This window comes from Hemitrygon akajei, chromosome 4, assembly GCF_048418815.1.
Source record: "Hemitrygon akajei chromosome 4, sHemAka1.3, whole genome shotgun sequence".
NCBI classification, from domain to species: Eukaryota; Metazoa; Chordata; class Chondrichthyes; order Myliobatiformes; family Dasyatidae; genus Hemitrygon; species Hemitrygon akajei.
Genome location: NC_133127.1, coordinates 155,584,020 through 155,602,146, shown reverse-complemented (window position 1 = coordinate 155,602,146; position 18,127 = coordinate 155,584,020). Strand labels below are relative to the sequence as shown.

Genomic DNA, 18,127 nt, shown 5'->3' with positions numbered 1-18,127 from the left:
AAGGCCAAGTTCACTCAACCTATTCTCTATAAGGCATGCTCCCCAATTCAGTCAACATTCTTGTAAATCTCCACTGCACCCTTTCTATGGTTTCCACGTCCTTCCTGTAGTGAGGCAACCAGAATTGAGCACAGTACTCCAATTGGGGTCTGACCAGGGCGCTATATAGCTGCAACATTACCTCTCAGCTCTTAAACTCAATCCCACAATTGATGAAGGCCAATGCACTGTATGTTGCCTTAACCAGAGTCAACCTGCATAGCAGCTCTGAGTGTCCTATGGACCTGAACCCCAAGATCCCTCTGATCCTGCACACTGCCAAGAGTCTTACCATTAATACTATATCCTGCCGTCATACTTGACCTACCAAAATGAACCACCTTACACTTATCTGGGTTAAACTCCATCTCCCACTTCTCAGCCCAATTTTGCATCCCATCAATGTCCCGTTGTAACCTCTGACAGCCCTCTATACTATCCACAACACCCCCAACCTTTGTGTCATCAGTAAATTTACTAACCCATCCCTCCACTTCCTCATCCAGGTCATTTATAAAAATCACAAAGAGTAGGGATCCCAGAACAGATCCCTGAGGCACACCACTGATCACCGGCCTCCATGCAGAATATGACCTGTCTACAACCACTCTTTGCCTTCTGTGGGCAAGCCAGTTCTGGATCCACAAAGCAATGTCCCCTTGGATCCCATGCCTCACTTTCTCAGTAAGCCTTGCATGGGATAGCTTATCAAATGCCTTGCTAAAATACATATACACTACATCTACTGCTTTACCATCAATGTGTTTAGTTGGGCAAGACCTTCCACAAACTATATTCTTTCCTTGGAACTTACTATCAGGCATGTGATAAAACCTTTTTTTTGTTAGTGAATTAATATCTTAATTCCTTTTATCCCCTAGAAAGGAAGTTCTTCTCATGGGCACAGATTCCAGTTTGCTGTTAATGCTTTTAGTTGTTAAATGTTTGAGGCTTTCTTTGTAAACATTCTTCTAGTAAACACGTTTGGCATGCAAGATGATCATGTTTTGTATTTTTATGCAGGAATGTGTTCCTGAAAACTTGGAACTAAAGAGGAAGGTTTTTCAAGAGTTGGATGATCTTATGAATGATGACGTGATTCTCAGCAGTTCCACCTCTTGTCTTTTACCTTCAAAGCTATTCACGGGTCTCAAGCACGTTAAACAGTGCATTGTCTCTCATCCTGTAAGTACTAATGTAATGAACACTGGTGATACTTAAATTTGAAACCTGCTGTCCAAGTATTAACTTGATTCAAATTGACTGATTATCTACAGTGCATAATTACCAGACATTCGTCTTGTATATAATTGGTTGCAAAGTTGCAATATAGAAGCGTCTACTGCAAAACAAACTTATTTGAAAATCTTTGTGTTAATGCTGTTGATGCAAAACTACAAACGAAAAATCTTTCCCATTATAAAATAAAGGAGGTGAATCAACAAGTTCATAAAAATGAGCAAAAGGCCACAAGACAAAAGATATTAGATTTTCAGATTAGCAACATTGGCTCATGATCATCAAAAACGAAGAGTTTTGTTCTGTTGTGCAAGTATCATTCAGCAATATTCATATGTTGTCGTCCTTCAAGCAAGGGGTTTTTCCTTCCTCCATCACTGATGCTGTCCTCACCCGCATTTCTTCCATTTCCTGAACACCTGCACTCACTCCATCTTCTCGCTGCCTTAACAGGGATAGAGTTCCTCTTGACTTTACGTACCACCCCAGAAACCTCTACATCCAACAAATCATTCTCCACAACTTCCGCCATCCCCAGTGATCCTATCACCAAACAGCTTTACCCCCCCCCACTCAGCTTTCTTCAGGGATCATTCCCTCCATGATTCCCTCGTCATTCTCCACTATTCTCCCTCCTGGCACTTAACTCTGCAAGCGGCCAATATGCTACACCTGCCCGTTCACATTCTTCCTCACCTCCATTCAGGTCCCCAAATAGTCCTTCCAAGGGAGGTAACACTTTACCTGTGAATCTGCTGGGGTCGTCTGCTGTGTTTGGTGCTCCAGATGTGGCCTCCTCTACTTTGGTGAGATCTATCATAAATTGGGGGACCACTTCTTTGAGCAGCACCGCACCATCCGTCAAAAGTGGAACTTCCTGGTGGCCAAACATTCCAATTCTGATTCCCATTCCATGTTGGTCTTTGGTCTCTTTGAGTGAGGCCACCCTCAAGTTGGAGGAGCAACACCTTGTATTCTGTCTTGGTAGCCTCCAATCTGATGGCATGAATATTGATTTCTCCTTCTGGTTTAAAGAACATTCTTTCCCCCCTCCCCCCTTCTATTCCCCACTCTGCCTATCGCCTTCTCCTGGGTCACCTCCTCCCCTTTCTCCTATGGTCCTCTCCTCTCCTATCAGATTCCTTCCTCTCCACCTGGCTTCATTTATCACATTCTAGTTATCCTCCTTCCTCCACCCCCCCACCTTTTTATTCTGGCATCTTCCCCTTCTTTTCCAGTGCCAATGAAGGGTCTCAGCATGAAATGTGGACTGTTTATTGATTTCCATAGTTGTTGCCTAACTTACTGAGTTCCTCCAGCATTTTGTGTGTTGTTGATTTGGATTTCCAGCATCTACAAAATGTCTCCTGTTTAAGATTCACATACAAAGCATGCTAGATGATACAGTGAAACTTCCAAAACTGTTTTTGTCCCAGTGCACTTAATCCTTGCTGTTGTTATTATCACTCTCCAAGTTAATATTTGAACAGAAAATGCTCTACTTTATCAACATTTGATTTACACTGGTAAACTAGTGACAAAGAAAACCTTTATGTCTGATGTTCCAAAAATTCCAAATTTCAACTGACATGATTGCTGCTGAATCAAAAAAATTTATAATCTGTAATGGTGCAGATGAGATAAAGCAGTCTGTTACAACTTTGAGGTCTGGAACAATCAGAAGGACACTAAATCTTGATGTATTGTGAAGTTAGTGTCTTGTATGGGCAGAAGAGTTCATAAATTTCTCAAGTGCAAAAAATATTAGTTGCATGCAATAATCTCAGAGGAATTATTGTTTGCCAATGTTAGTTCATGACTAATACTGAAGGCGATTTGTTTTGGTATTCAGTAAACTGATGAATTGCTAGTGAAGAATGTTTGTTCGGAGAAGCTGAGGTAAGACTTTGGGACAAAGGAGTAAACTGGCCAGTTATGTGCAGCAACTCTCCTCCATTTTGTGCTGTAGTTAGCTGCTGTAGTTTTTCCTTCACTCTTGAGGTCCCCTAATCCAGGAACTGTTGACTCCTCGTGATTCTCCATCTGCAGTGTCTCTAGCTGACAAGCTTACACACAATGTGGTAGACCATTTTGGGGAAAAGTTGCAGGAATGTCTCCACCTTTGTTGGAGAAGCACAGTAGTGCTTTTGATTATGTATTCTAATATGACCTGGCTTCCAGAGGGGCAATGGTGAACTATTTATGGAGGAGTAATCGTATCCAACAGCAGCCGTACTTTGACATTCTTTGGAAGGGAAAAATACTGGGGAATGAGTGCTGCTGGATGCAAATTATTAATTGCCTGAGAGAATTGCAAAATCTTGCACTCATTTACTTTGGTGATCAGCAACCAAGATGTACTAAGTAGCAAGGTTTCCTGTTTACATTGGGTTACGGCTGGTCATCTTGTAGCTACAGGTTTCCAGTTTATAGTGTAGGAGGAAATCTGCAGATGGTGGAAATCCAAAGCAACACACGCAAAATGCTAGAGGAACTCAGCAGGCCAGGCAGCATCTACAGAAAAGAGTTAAGTCCTGAAATGTCAACTGTTCACTCTTTTCCATTGATACTGACCTGCTGAGTTCCTTCAGCATTTCATGTGTGTTGCCAGATATTGCCACTGTCATCAGTAGGGCACAGCAGAGGGTTTGATGGAATTGTACTGGTGCTTGAGTTATTAGTCACCTTTGCTCTGGTCGTATCCCCTTTGCCACACCATTGTCGCCATCTAAAAAGTGTTGAGATAGATCCGGGGGGGGGGGGGGGGGAAGGAAAGCAGAGTATCTCAAGAAAAAATACTGCAAATGTTTTCTAGGTAATCTGAAAGTAGAATAGCACGCGTATCCACGCAGTGACTAATTCCGCCTCTATTGTCACGCAACTCCTACTGTGCTCACTAACTGCCACAATCATAGGCAGGTTTTTCAGCTCCATTGTTGATTGCTCCAAACACTAAGAGCCCACTTAAACTCGTCCTTCAAGTGCTGTTGATATTCATTCTTGATATTAACACCTTTCTGGTATTTGGGGACTGGCTAACATTTTAGCAATCTTGTAAATCGGCATCTGCAGATTTTCTCCTGTTTTTGAGAAGTGTCTGTTTGCCTTTCTGGAAGTTCTTACTCTGACCATCCAGTTAGTGTCTTCCAGGTTTTAAAAATCCCCTGAAAAATTTGTTTTCTTTTTGCCAATTGTTTTACTAAGCTTCTGTTTTCCATCTCATTTCCCCCCCGCCCCCAAAAAAGCAGATTTTCCTTGTTCTTTCTATCAAAGCTTTTCATGACCCACTACACCTTCCTTTAACCTTGATGGCAGTTCCTCCTCCTGGGATGCCCATTTGTTTCTCTTACCTATTCATCTTGTTTCTGTTTACTCCTCTGTTTCTCAAAGTGTCGGTCAAAACCAGCCATGTGTTTTTCTTTAATGAATATCTATAGCTCTTTTGTTCCACATGGACTCCAGTTGAATCTTTCCTTTTCTTAATGCCCCCCTTACCCCCCCCCCCACTGTTGATTGAACTCATTTACATGTTCCACCCCAGTGTTTCATTCCTTCCTTCCACAGTACAGGCCCTTCGGCCCACAATATTAGCAAGGACAGGTAAGATTGACCTGCTCCAAGATCAGTCTAGCCCTTCCCTCCAAATAGCCCACCATTTCTTCATCCATTTGGCCTATCTAAGAGTCTCTTAAATGTCCCTAATTTATCTGCTCTACCACCATCCCTGGCAGCGTGTTGCACACACCCACTACTCTTCTTTTTTTAAAAAAAAAACTTGCCTCTGATATACCCCCCAATATACTCCTCCAATCACTTTAAAATTATGCCCAATTGTTAGCCAGTTCTGCTCTGAGAAAAACTCTCCAGCTGGCCAGTCAATCTAAGTCTCTTCTCATCTTGTACATCGCTATCGAGTCACACCTCATTCTCCTTCACTCCAAAGGGAAGCCCCAACTCGCTCAACTTATCTTCATAAGACATGCACTCCAGTCCAGACAGCATCCTGGTAAATAGATCATTCCATTTCTGTCAGCTTCAGTATGCTGTCACCATCAACATCATCCCCTCTTTTAGAATTCGAAAGATCTTCTCGCTTTGACACTTCCCTGCACCTTCCATGAAACAGCTGGAAGTGCAAAACACGTTCTTGCTTCTTTCCCAGCTAGCACCCCTTTTGATCAAGGATTTCTAAGTGAAGCACCAGTTTATGTGCTCTTCAGTTTCGTGAATTGCACTGTTTTCGTAATGTGATCACCTCTACAATAGAGAACTTGCAGTAAACACAGATTAGATGACTGCTTGGCAGAACACGTCTGTATGAGTTTTGAACTTTCTCTCCCCCTATATTCCATACCACTTCCATCTGATCTGCCTTTGGATGTTTGCAATATTCCAATGAAGCCTAACTCAAGCATAAGGAACTGCATCTAACCTTCTCTCTAGGTAGGTATGTTCTAGTCATTTGGATTAAGATTTAATAATTTCATAAAATTGGCATCTCAAGTTTGGAACTGACCAGTTTTGATGAAAGGTTACTTGCTACCTGGCTGCCATTTTGGGCAGCAATGAATGAACTCTGCTGCTGGCAGTGTTCAGGTTTTCACCACTGTCAGTTTCGCACGTTCCAGTTGGATACTCAGCAATATCATTGCACTCAAATGTAAGATACTTCATTGCTGAATCCCAGTTGGTGTTGTTAGCCATGAGCTGATCCCCCGAACCTGGAGGACTGCAGGGCCACCTTTGTCCATCCTCTACCCTTTGACCTGTTTGGCACTGGGAACCATACCAAGAGCAAAAGCATAACGCCCTGACTCCAGCCAACATAGGTCACATTTTTCTTCTGCTTCATAACTTCATAATTTCTGGTATTTCTTCATGATAAATGATTCATAAATGTTTCCCGCTTTGCTGAGAGTATACAGGAAAAACAATATAAAAGGTTTTACAACATAAAACCTATGTTTTATACAGCACACAACCTACAGCACACAGGCCTCCAAACCACTGCGAGGTTATGGTGTTCTTGGAGAACAGTGAAAGCTTGTACCATGAATTTAGTTGTTTTTTTTCTGCTTTTGCGGATGCTGCCTGATCTGGGGATTTCCAGCAACTTGTCATATATAACTCCGTTCCAATGTTCCTGTCTCTTCACCCACAAATATTTCATAATGCAATGAATATACACAGTAACACACCTTTGCAAAGATAAGGATGGTCCCATTAGAGTCAACTTTTCTGCCTCTTCCAAGGATTACGAGCATACACTACTCATGCACTCTCTCCCCTTTAATTTTACAGTCTCCTTGTCATTCCTCTCTTTGCATATTTTCCTCCTATAAATTAATTGCAAATATAAGTTACAGTGTTTATCAGTGGTGCACTTATCTTTGTCTGCCTGAAGTTTGCAACCACTGTTCACTGTTTCCAGATTTTATGTTGTAAAACCTTTTATATTGTTTTTCCTGTATACTCTCAGCAAAGCGGGAAACATTTATGAATCATTTATCATGAAGAAACACCAGAAATTATTAAGTTATGAAGCAGAAAAAAAAATTAAATATTTTAATTCGGTGACCCAGGTTGTATCATCTTTGACAGGAAACTATTCTTCCTCCTTTCCAATATTCATCTTTCTCAAGAAAAGACCCAACAGGTTCCCCTCCACCACCACCCTCTTCCATCTAGCAGAAATGGTCCTCGCCCTCAACAATTTTCTCTTTCGACTCCTCCCACCTTTTTCCAAACTCAAGGTGAAACCATGTCTACCTGCATGTTCCTCAGCTATGCCCAACATTTCATTGGCTACGTACAACAGTCTATGTTCCAAGCCTTTCCTGGTAATGCTCCCAAACTTTTCTTGCACTACACTGATGACTGCATTGGTATATTTTCCTTGCTTTCTGCACCGATGAAATTGTGTCAATTTCACCAACTTTGCCTCCAACTTGCACCCTGCCCTTAAATTCACTTGGCCCATTTCTGACACTTCTCTCTTCCTCCTTGATCTCTCTGTCTCCATCTCTGGAGACAAGCTGTCCACCAACATCTTTTACAAACCTTCTGACTCTCATCGCTATCTTGGCGATACCTCTACCCATCCTGTCTCCTGTTTTAAAAAAAAATACTATTCCCTTTTCTCCGTTCCTTTGTCTCTGCTGTATCTGTTCCCACGATGAGGCTTTCCAGGACATCAGAGATGTCCTCCCCCTCCTAAGAATGGGGTTTCCCTTCCTCGACCATTGACGCCGCCTTCGCCCCATACTCCCACCACCTTAACAGTTATAGAGTTCCTCTTGTCCTCACCTACCACCACATGAGAGTCTGCATCCAACGCCTCATTCTCTGTAACTTATGCCATCTTTAACGGGATCCCACCATCAAACATCTTTACCTTCCCACCCCCCCACTCTCCACTTTCCACAGGGATTCCCTTGTCCATTCGCCCCTCCCCACTAATCTCCCATCTAGCATATATTCCTGAAAGTGACAGAAGTGCTACAGCTGTCCATTCACCTCCTCCATTCAGGACCCCAGACAGTCCTTCCAGCTGAGTCAACACTCTACCTGCAAATTGATTCCCGGGATGGCAGGACTTGCATATGAAGAAAGACTGGATCGACTAGGCTTATACTCACTGGAATTTAGAAGATTGAGGGGGAATCTTATTGAAATGTATAAAATTCTAAAGGGATTGGACAGGCTAGATGCAGGAAGATTGTTCCCGATGTTGGGGAAGTCCAGAACAAGGGGTCACAGTTTAAGGATAAAGGGGAAGCCTTTAAGGACCGAGATGAGGAAAAACTTCTTCACACAGAGAGTGGTGAATCTGTGGAATTCTCTGCCACAGGAAACAGTTGAGGCCGGTTCATTGGCTATATTTAAGAGGGAGTTGGATATGGCCCTTGTGGCTAAAGGGATCAGGGGGTATGGAGAGAAAGCAGGTACAGGGTTCTGAATTGGATGATCAGCCACGATCATACTGAATGGCGGTGCAGGCTCGAAGGGCCAAATGGCCTACTCCTGCACCTATTTCTAAATCTGATAGGGGTCAACTATTGAGTCCGATGCTCCCGATGCGGCCTCCACAGTGGTGAGATCTGACATAAATTGGGGGACAACTTTGTCGAACACGTTCACTCCATCTGCCAAAAGCAGAATTTCCCAGTAGCCAATCATTTTAATTCCTACTTCCTGTTCCCATTCCGACATGTTGGTCCATGGCCTCCTCTTTTGCCATGATGAGGCCACCCTCAGGGTGGAAGAGCAGTATCTCATATTCTCCAGCCCTTTATCTTTCCCACCCACCTGGCTTTATCCATCACCTTCTAACTAGCCCTCCTTCCCCTTCCCCCAACTTTTTATTCTGGCATCTTCCCCCCTCCCAGTCCCGATGACAGGTCTCGGTCTGAAACTTTGACTGTTTTATTCATTTCTATGAATGCTGCTTGTCCTGTTGAGGTCCTCCAGCATTTTGTGTGTGTTGCTCCAGATTTCCAGCATCTGCAGAAGCTCTTGTGTTTACGTCTTTCATTTATAACTTTTCCAGTTCTCTTGGAAGATCAATGACTATTAATGTTCTCCACAGGTGCTGCCTGGCAATTTTAATCCATTTATGTGTGACTTCCACATTATGTATCACAGAGTTCTGTAATATTAATATGTCTTTTGCACATGTTTCAGTAAATGCAAGTTTTAAAATGTGAATTTTATAATTTTTAACAAATTTCATAATTTTAATGAATTTCAAATTTTTAGTGGTTTTGAATTCTATAAGGGCAAATTTCTGTTGTCCAAACTGCAATAACTAAAAAGTCACTTGTACCACTACCTTCCTACCTACCATTTTTAAGCCCGTTTTCTACTTAACTTTTGGTAGCAATTTACTCTCTCTGCCTTCTCTTTAATTAAAAAATGTTTTGGTTAGTGAGGCAGATCAGTGAATTGGTGAGTACTAAATCCTTTTCTACTTTTTTTTTCTAAGGCCATTTTAAAATGTCACAGAGGATAAATAAAAATAAGTCAAGTGCTGGTAAGAAGAAATGTTAATGGGATTGTGTTGAATCAAAATTCTTGACAGACTTGTGATGTTCCATAATGAAGGAAGCAGAGCAGCTGAAGCAATTGGACGAGGTTACCAGCAGCAAACACAGGAAGGTTGTTTAAGATGGAATTCTTTTCTCAGGAAGTTGAATAATGACAAATTTGGTTTTTACTCTAAAAACACAAAATGCTGGCAGAACTCAGCAGGCCAGACAGCATCTATGGGAGGAGATAGTGACGACGTTTCAGGCCGAAACCCTTCATCAGGAGGGTGATGAAGGGTTTCGGCCCAAAACATCGTCACTACCTCCTCCCATAGATGCTGTCTGGCCTGCTGAGTTCTGCCAGCATTTTGTGTCTTTATTTATTTCCAGCATCTGCAGATTCACTCGTGTTGCCTTTGGTTTTTACTCTAATGACTTAAGAAGTATGGCTTGACCAGCTTCACAGAAGCATGATGCAATAAAAATATTTCATTGTGTTAACACAGATTCAGGAGTCCAGTTTATTGTTGATCTCCAGTTTCCCGATGTGACTTGATAAACTTATCACTTAAAAATCTTGACATAGTTGGTTGCTTTGGTCTTTACCAAAAATGTTAGAATTTTCAGAAGTCGAGAGGTTATGTTGCAACTTCATAAAATCTCTGGTTAGGCCACATCTGGAGTATTGCATACAGTTCTGGTCGCCCCACTATAGGAAAGATGTTGAGCTTTGGAGAGGGTGCAGAAATGTCTAAACCAGGCTGCTTCTTCCTGGTTTAGAGGGCACGTGCAGTCATGAGAGGCTGGACAAACTTGGGTTGTTTTCTTTAGAGAAGCGGATGCTGAGGGGAGATCTGATCTGATAGAGGTTTATAAGATTATAAGGGAGAGTCTATTTCCCAGGATAGAAACCAGAGGGCATGAATTGGAGGTGAGAGGAGGTAGGTTCAAAGGGGATGTGAGGAGCAAGTTTTTTACTTGGTGGTGGATGCCTGGAATGTACTGCCTGGTATGGCAGTAGAGGCTAATACATTACAGGCTTTTAAGTATATAGGCACCTGAATGTGAGGAAGATAGTGGGATATGGGTGTTGTGTAGTTAGGAGGGATTAGTTCTTTTAATTTACTTTTTAGCTGGTTCAGCACAACATTGTGGGCTGTAGGGGCTGTTCCTGTGCTGTACTCTTGTATATGCTATGTTTAATTCATTACATTCCTTCCTATGACCAGATTATGAGCCAGTATTTAAAAGTTTCATGATATTTACAGGAGGGCTTCATGATATTTTATAATTGTGCATTTCTTTAACAGCTAAAGATTGTATAGAGTTGATTTTGGTATTGGACATTGAGCAGGTTAATGGTGAAAGTACAGCACATCTGAAAGGTTTCTCCTAAATTTTACAAATTTTCATCTTGAGGCAATATTTATTACATTACAGGATCCAGGAATTGTAATATATTGGTCTAGATTCTACAGGCAGAGATGTGGAACTGCTCCACTTAAGTAATGCCAATAATTTCAGAATTTCGTTCATTTAACTGATGCAGAAGTCTGAAATTGAGTAATTTGTCAGTAAATATCTTCTCCTTAATAGGGGAATGTGCTTGTTCTGAGAGCCAGTATTGGCTCAATGCATCAAATTACTTCTTATGTCACTAAGTATGAGATAAAAGAATGCCAAACATTCAGAAGCATAAAAAAAAATTGACAGGTAACAAAGCTGGGGCATGATTTTTTTTCCAGAGCTTCTCATCACTGAACAGGGTAATGGCTTTTTCTGGCAGCCATGTAGGGTCCTGTCTTTAAAAATGTACTGAAAAATCAGGGCAAATAAAAGGAAAAGATGCTGCTTTTCTGTCCTGAAAGCGGTTGTAGATTCCAAGTAAGAACATGAGGTTGTTGAATTGATTCTTGCTTCTATAGAAGCACTTCATCTTGAAGTGAGGATCTGCAATTCCTTCAGTATTTTATCTTGTGTAGCCTGTTAACAAAGAGGGAAAAATTCAAAGGAGCTCTGCAGCATGAATGTTTGACATAAGGTGTGAATACAGTCGGCCTGTAGATAGATACTTTATTCATCCCCATGGGGAAATTCAACTTTTTTTCCAATGTCCCATACACTTGTTGTAGCAAAACTAATTACATACAATACTTAACTCAGTAAAAAAAAAATATGATATGCATCTAAATCACTATCTCAAAAAGCATTAATAATAGCTTTTAAAAAGTTCTAAGTCCTGGTGGTTGAATTGTAAAGCCTAATGGCATTGGGGAGTATTGACCTCTTCATCCTGTCTGAGGAGCATTGCATCGATAGTAACCTGTAGCTGAAACTGCTTCTCTGTCTCTGGATGGTGCTATGTAGAGGATGTTCAGAGTTATCCATAATTGACCGTAGCCTACTCAGCGCCCTTCGCTCAGCTACCGATGTTAAACTCTCCAGTACTTTGCCCACGACAGAGCCCGCCTTCCTTACCAGCTTATTAAGACGTGAGGCGTCCCTCTTCTTAATGCTTTCTCCCCAACACGCCACCACAAAGAAGAGGGCGCTCTCCACAACTGACCTATAGAACATCTTCAGCATCTCACTACAGACATTGAATGACGCCAACCTTCTTAGGAAGTACAGTCGACTCTGTGCCTTCCTGCACAAGGCATCTGTGTTGGCAGTCCAGTCTAGCTTCTCGTCTAACTGTACTCCCAGATACTTGTAGGTCTTAACCTGCTCCACACATTCTCCATTAATGATCACTGGCTCCACATACAGAGCTAGAGACAAGACACGCAGTCGGTAAGTCGTTTCGAGACTAGTTTATTCAAACTTCGCGGCGCTGGCATTTAATCCCTAGTGCCCGCCCTCTCTGGGCGGAAATGACGTCAGAGGTGCATTACCAAAGTCTCTCCCCGCACGCTGGCTATTTGTGAGCCGGTTCGCCTGCGCAGAAAGTGGGTCGCCACATAACCCCCCCCCAGAACCGGCGATACATCCCCCAATGTCCACAGTCTGTATCAGCCTCAGTTTGGGAGGTCTGCCTCTGCGCCGCGGTGCCTGAACCTCGACCGGCTGCGCCAAGTCCATATGGGCTGGTCTGAGTCGGTCCACCGTGAAAACCTCCTCTGTCCCCCCAATGTCCAGAATGTACGTGGACCCGTTGTTGTTGATCACCTTGAACGGCCCCTCGTACGGCCACTGTAGCGGTACCTGGTGTCCACCCCTTTGTACAAACACAAACTTACAGTTCTACAGGTCTTTGGGTACGTGGGTCGGGGTCCGTCCGTGCTGTAAAGTCGGTAGGGGAGCCAGGTTGCCGAGCCTTTCGCGTAGCCTGTCCAGGACTGCTACGGGTTCTTCCTCTTGCCCCCTTGGGGCTGGCATGAACTCTCCCGGGACGGCCAGGGGTGCGCCGTACACCAACTTGGCCAACGAGGCGTGCAGATCCTCTTTGGGCGCTGTGCAAATTCCAAGCAGGACCCAGGGAAGCTCGTCCACCCAGTTAGGTCCTCTCAAGCAGGCCATGAGAGCCGACTTCGAGTGACGGTGGAAGCATTCCACTAGTCCGTTCGACTGTGGGTGGTAGGCAGTAGTGTGGTGTAGCTGCGTTCCCAGCAGGCTGGCCACAGCCGACCACAGGCTGGAGGTGAACTGGGCACCTCTGTCGGAGGTAATGTGGGCCGGTACCCCGAAGTGTGCTACCCAGGTTGCAATCAGTGCTCGGGCGCAGGAATCGGCAGATGTGTCGGTAAGCGGGACCGCCTCTGGCCACCTCGTGAACTGGTCTACCATAGTTAGGAGGTACCGCGCTCCTCGGGACACTGGTAGGGGGCCCACAAAATATCCACATGAATGTGGTCGAACCTCCGGTGGGTGGGTTCGAACTGCTGCGGCGGGGCTTTAGTGTGCCGCTGCACCTTGGCTGTTTGGCACTGCGCGCACGTTCTGGCCCATTCACTGACCTGCTTGCGAAGTCCGTGCCACGCAAACTTGCTGGAGACCAGCTGGACAGTTGTCCTGATAGATGGGTGTGCCAAACCTTGTATGGAGTCGAAAACTCGCCGCCTCCAGGCTGCCGGGACAATGGGGCGAGGTTGGCCGGTAGCCACATCGCACAGGAGGGTCCTCTCACCTGGGCCTACGAGAAAGTCCTGCAGCTGCAAACCCGAGACTGCGGTCCTGTAGCTGGGCATCTCGTCGTCTGCCTGCTGCGCCTCCACCAGTGCTGCATAGTCCACCCCCAGGGACAGGGCCTGGACAGCTGGTCTGGAGAGTGCGTCCGCCACGACGTTGTCCTTCCCCGAGACATGCTGGATGTCCGTCGTGTACTCAGAGATGTAGGACAGATGTCGCTGCTGGCGAGCCGACCAGGGATAGGACACTTTCGTGAACGCGAAGGTCAACGGTTTGTGGTCCGTGAACGCAGTGAAGGACCTGCCTTCTAAGAAGTACCTGAAATGCCGGATTGCCAGATACAGTGCCAACAGCCCCCGGTCGAAAGCACTGTACTTGAGTTCGGGTGGTCGTAGGTGCTTGCTGAAGAACGCCAGGGGTTGCCACCGCCCCTCGATGAGCTGCTCCAGCACCCCACCAACTGCTGTGTTGGATGCGTCCACTGTGAGGGCGGTCGGAACATCCGTTCTGGGGTGCACCAGCATCGTGGCATCTGCCAAGGCTTCCTTGGCTTTAACAAAAGCGGCCGCAGCCTCCTCGTCCCAAGTAATGTCCTTGCCTTTACCCGACATCAGGGTGTACAAAGGGCGCATGATACGGGCTACTGAGGGGAGGAAACGGTGGTAGAAGTTCACCATACCAACGAACTCCTGCAGGCCTTTGACCGTGTTGGGCCGGGCAAAGTGGCGGATCGCTTCTACCTTGGCGGGCAGAGGTGTTGTCCCGTCTTTGGTAATCCTGTGGCCCAGGAAGTCAATGGTGTCGAGTCCGAACTGGCATTTGGCTGGGTTGATGGTGAGGCCGAAATCACTCAGGCGGGAGTAGAGCTGGCGGAGGTGGGACAGATGCTCCTGACGACTACTGCTGGCTGTAAGGATGTCGTCCAAATAGATGAACGCGAAGTCCAGGTCGCATCCCACCACATCCATTAGCCGCTGGAATGTCTGTGCGGCATTCTTCAGGCTGAACGGCATTCGGAGGAACTCGAACAGGCCGAACGGGGTGATGAGTGCTGTTTTGGGGATGTCTTCAGGGTGCACCGGGATTTGATGGTATCCCCGGACGAGGTCTACTTGGGAAAAGATTCTTGCCCCGTGCAGGTTTGCTGCAAAGTCCTGTATGTGCGGCAGGGGGTAGCGGTCTGGAGTTGTAGCCTCGTTCAGTCTGCGGTAGTCACCGCATGGTCTCCAACCCCTGGCTGCTTTGGGCACCATGTGCAGGGGGGAGGCCCATGGGCTGTCGGACCTCCATACGATCCCCAATTCCTCCATCCTCTTGAACTCCTCCTTCGCCAGGTGGAGCTTTTCCGGGGGGAGCCTTCGTGCGTGGGCGTGGAGGGGTGGTCCCTAGGTCGGGATGTGGTGCTGTACCCTGTGTCTGGGCATGGCTGCCGTGAACTGCAGTGCCAGAATCGATGGAAAGTCCGCCAGGATTCTTGTGAATTCGTTGTCCGACAGCGTGACGGAGTCCAGGTGTGGGGCCAGCAACTTGGCTTCACAGAACTATTGTCCTGTCAGCCTAACATCTGTAGTGGGGAAGATTAGGCTAGAGTCCATTATTAAAGATGAAATAGTGGCATATCTAGATAGCAGTGATAGGATTGGGACGAGCCAGCATGGATTTACCAAGGGCAAATCATGCTTGACTAATCTATTGGAGTTTTTCGAGGATGTAACCAGGAAGTTAGACAAGGGAGATCCAGTGGATGTAGTGTACCTCGATTTTCAGAAGGCATTTGATAAGGTCCCACATAGGAGATTGGTGGGTAAAATCAGAGCTCATGGCATTGGGGGGAAAATATTGACATGGATAGAAAACTGGTTGGCAGATAGAAAGCAAAGGGTAGCGGTGAATGGGTGTTTCTCGGAATGGCAGGTGGTGACTAGTGGGGTCCCACAGGGCTCGGTATTGGGACCACAGCTGTTTACGATTTACATCAACAATTTAGATGAAGGCATTGAGAATAACATCAGCAAGTTTGCTGATGATACTAAGCTGGGTGGCTGTGTGATGAGGATGTTAGGAGAATTCAAGGTGACTTGGATAGGCTGGGTGAGTGGGCAGATACTTGGCAGATGATGTTTAATATGAATAAGTGTGAGGTTATCCACTTTGGGATTAAGAACAGGAAGGCAGATTATTATCTGAACGATGTAGAGTTAGGTAAGGGAGAAATACAAAGAGATCTAGGAGTCCTTGTTCATCAGTCATTGAAGGTGAATGAGCAAGTGCAGCAGGCAGTGAAGAAGGCTAATGGAATGTTGGCCTTTATTACAAAGGGAATTGAGTACAAGAGCAAGGAAATCCTTTTGCATTTGTACAGGGCCCTGGTGAGACCACACCTGGAGTATTGTGTACAGTTTTGGTCTCCAGGGTTAAGGAAGGACATCCTGGCTGTAGAGGAAGTGCAGCATAGATTCACAAGGTTAATTCCTGGGATGTCCGGACTGTCTTACGCAGAGAGGTTAGAGAGACTGGGCTTGTACACGCTGGAATTAAGGAGATTGAGAGGGGATCTGATTGCAACATATAAGATTATTAAGGAATTGGACAAGATAGAGGCAGGAAATATGTTGCAGATGCTGGGAGAGTCCAGTACCAGAGGGCATGGTTTGAGAATAAGGGGTAGGTCATTTAGGACAGAGTTAAGGAAAAACTTCTCCCAGAGAGTTGTGGGGGTGTGGAATGTACTGCCTCGGAAGGCAGTGGAGGCCAATTCTCTGGATGCTTTCAAGAAGGAGCTAGATAGGTATCTTATGGATAGGGGAATCAAGGGATATGGGGACAAGGCAGGAACCGGGTATTGATAGTAGATGATCAGCCATGATCTCAGAATGGCAGTGCAGGCTCGAAGGGCCGAATGGTCTACTTCTGCACCTATTGTCTATTCACCCAGGAAGAACGTCTGGTAAGTCTCGGCATGTACCAGTCTTTTCCCTTGCAAGTTGACCAGCAGGCTGTGAGCTCGCAAGAAGTCCACCCCCAGGAGTGGTTGGGCCACGGCGGCCAGTGTGAAGTCCCACGTGAACCGGCTGGCGCCAATCTGCAGCTGCACTGTGCAGGTGCCGTAGGTCCGTATCGTGCTGCCGTTTGCAGCCCTCGGTGGGTCCTGGCTTCCTGTTGCGGGTGTCGTACCCCGTTGGGGGCAAGACGCTGATTTCCGCTCCGGTGTCGACCAAGAAGTGGCGTCCCGACTGTTTGTCCCAGACGTACAAGAGGCTGTGCCAGCCACCATAGCCATTAGCGGCAGCTGGCCCTGGCCCTTGCAGGGCGGGTGACAACAGCGGGCTTCTGTGCACCACTGCTGGTGGTAGAAACTCTACTGTTCACTCACTGTCCTCCTCACTCCTGCCTCTGTGTTGTGTGCGCCCCCCTGCCGGGCCTGGTCTGGTCTGCTGTTGGACCTGGCAATCTGACCGACAGACGCCACACTCTCCCTCCCTCTTGGCTTTCCACAGCACGTCTGCCCGGGTCGCCACCTTCTGGGGGTCGCTGAAATCTGCGTCGGCCAGCAGCAGATGTATGTCCTCGGGCAGTCGCTCTAGGTACGCTTGCTCGAACATGAGGCAGGGCTTGTGTCCGTCAGCCAGGGCCAGCATCTCGTTCATCAATGCTGACGGCAGCCTGTCTCCCAAACCGTCCAGGTGAAGCAGGCGGGCACTCTGCTCACGCCGTGAGAGGCCAAAGGTCCCAATGAGCAGCGCTTTGAATGCTTCATATTTGCCTTCTTCCGGGGGCGACTGTATGAAATCCGCAACCTGGGTGGCCGTCTCCTGGTCAAGGGCGCTCACCACATGATAGTAACGTGTGGAATCAGAAGATATCTGCCGAATCTGGAACTGGGCTTCTGCTTGGCTAAACCACACGCGTGGTCGCAGCATCCAGAAAGTCGGCAGTTTTAGTGAAACTGCGTGAACAGATGAAGAGTTGGTCATCTTTGGTTCAAATCCGTTTGGACCATCGGGGTCATTAATGTAGCGATGTGCTACACACAGCGCTGAAATAACGACACGCAGTCGGTAAGTCGTTTCGAGACTAGTTTATTCAAACTTCGCGGCGCTGGCATTTAATCCCTAGTGCCCGCCCTCTCCAGGCAGAAATGACGTCAGAGGTGCATTACCAAAGTCTCTCCCCGCGTGCTAGCTATTTGTGAGCCAGTTCGCCTGCGCAGAAAGTGGGTCGCCACAGGCCCTCCTTATCCGCAGATTCCGCATGCGCGGATTCAACCAACCGCAGATCGGGAAAACCCAGAAGTTCTCTCTCCAGCACTCGTTGTTTGAGCATGTACAGACTTTTTTCTTGCTATTATTCCCTAAACAATACAGTATAACAACTATTTACATAGCATTTACATTGTATTAGGTATTATAAGTAATCTAGAAATAACTTAAAAGTACATGCAGTCCCCGGATTATGAATGAGTTCCGTTCCTGAGTCCGTCTTTAAGTCGGATTTGAAGTCAAAACAGGTACATCCGGTATTATTTAGCGTCAGTTAGTCAAACGTTTTTCTTAGTATATAGTACATATTTTACCTTTCTATGCATATAAAACACTTAACAAACATACCCGTTTCAATAATTAAACCACTGCTTTGCTTAATGATAATTGTAGCTTTCATCGGGGCAGGGCCTTTCGCATGCTCCATTAAAATTG

The 18,127-nt window shown here is 45.9% G+C and overlaps 1 protein-coding gene across 1 annotated transcript in view; it reads left to right on the top strand.

The window, feature by feature from the left end:
• Positions 1 to 18,127, top strand: part of cryl1 (crystallin, lambda 1) — an 81,127-nt gene that overhangs the window by 38,148 nt on the left and 24,852 nt on the right. The window contains exon 4 of the mRNA XM_073043696.1: positions 1,063 to 1,224. Coding sequence (XP_072899797.1) covers positions 1,063 to 1,224 — 162 coding nt within the window. The remainder of the gene's footprint in view (positions 1 to 1,062; positions 1,225 to 18,127) is intronic.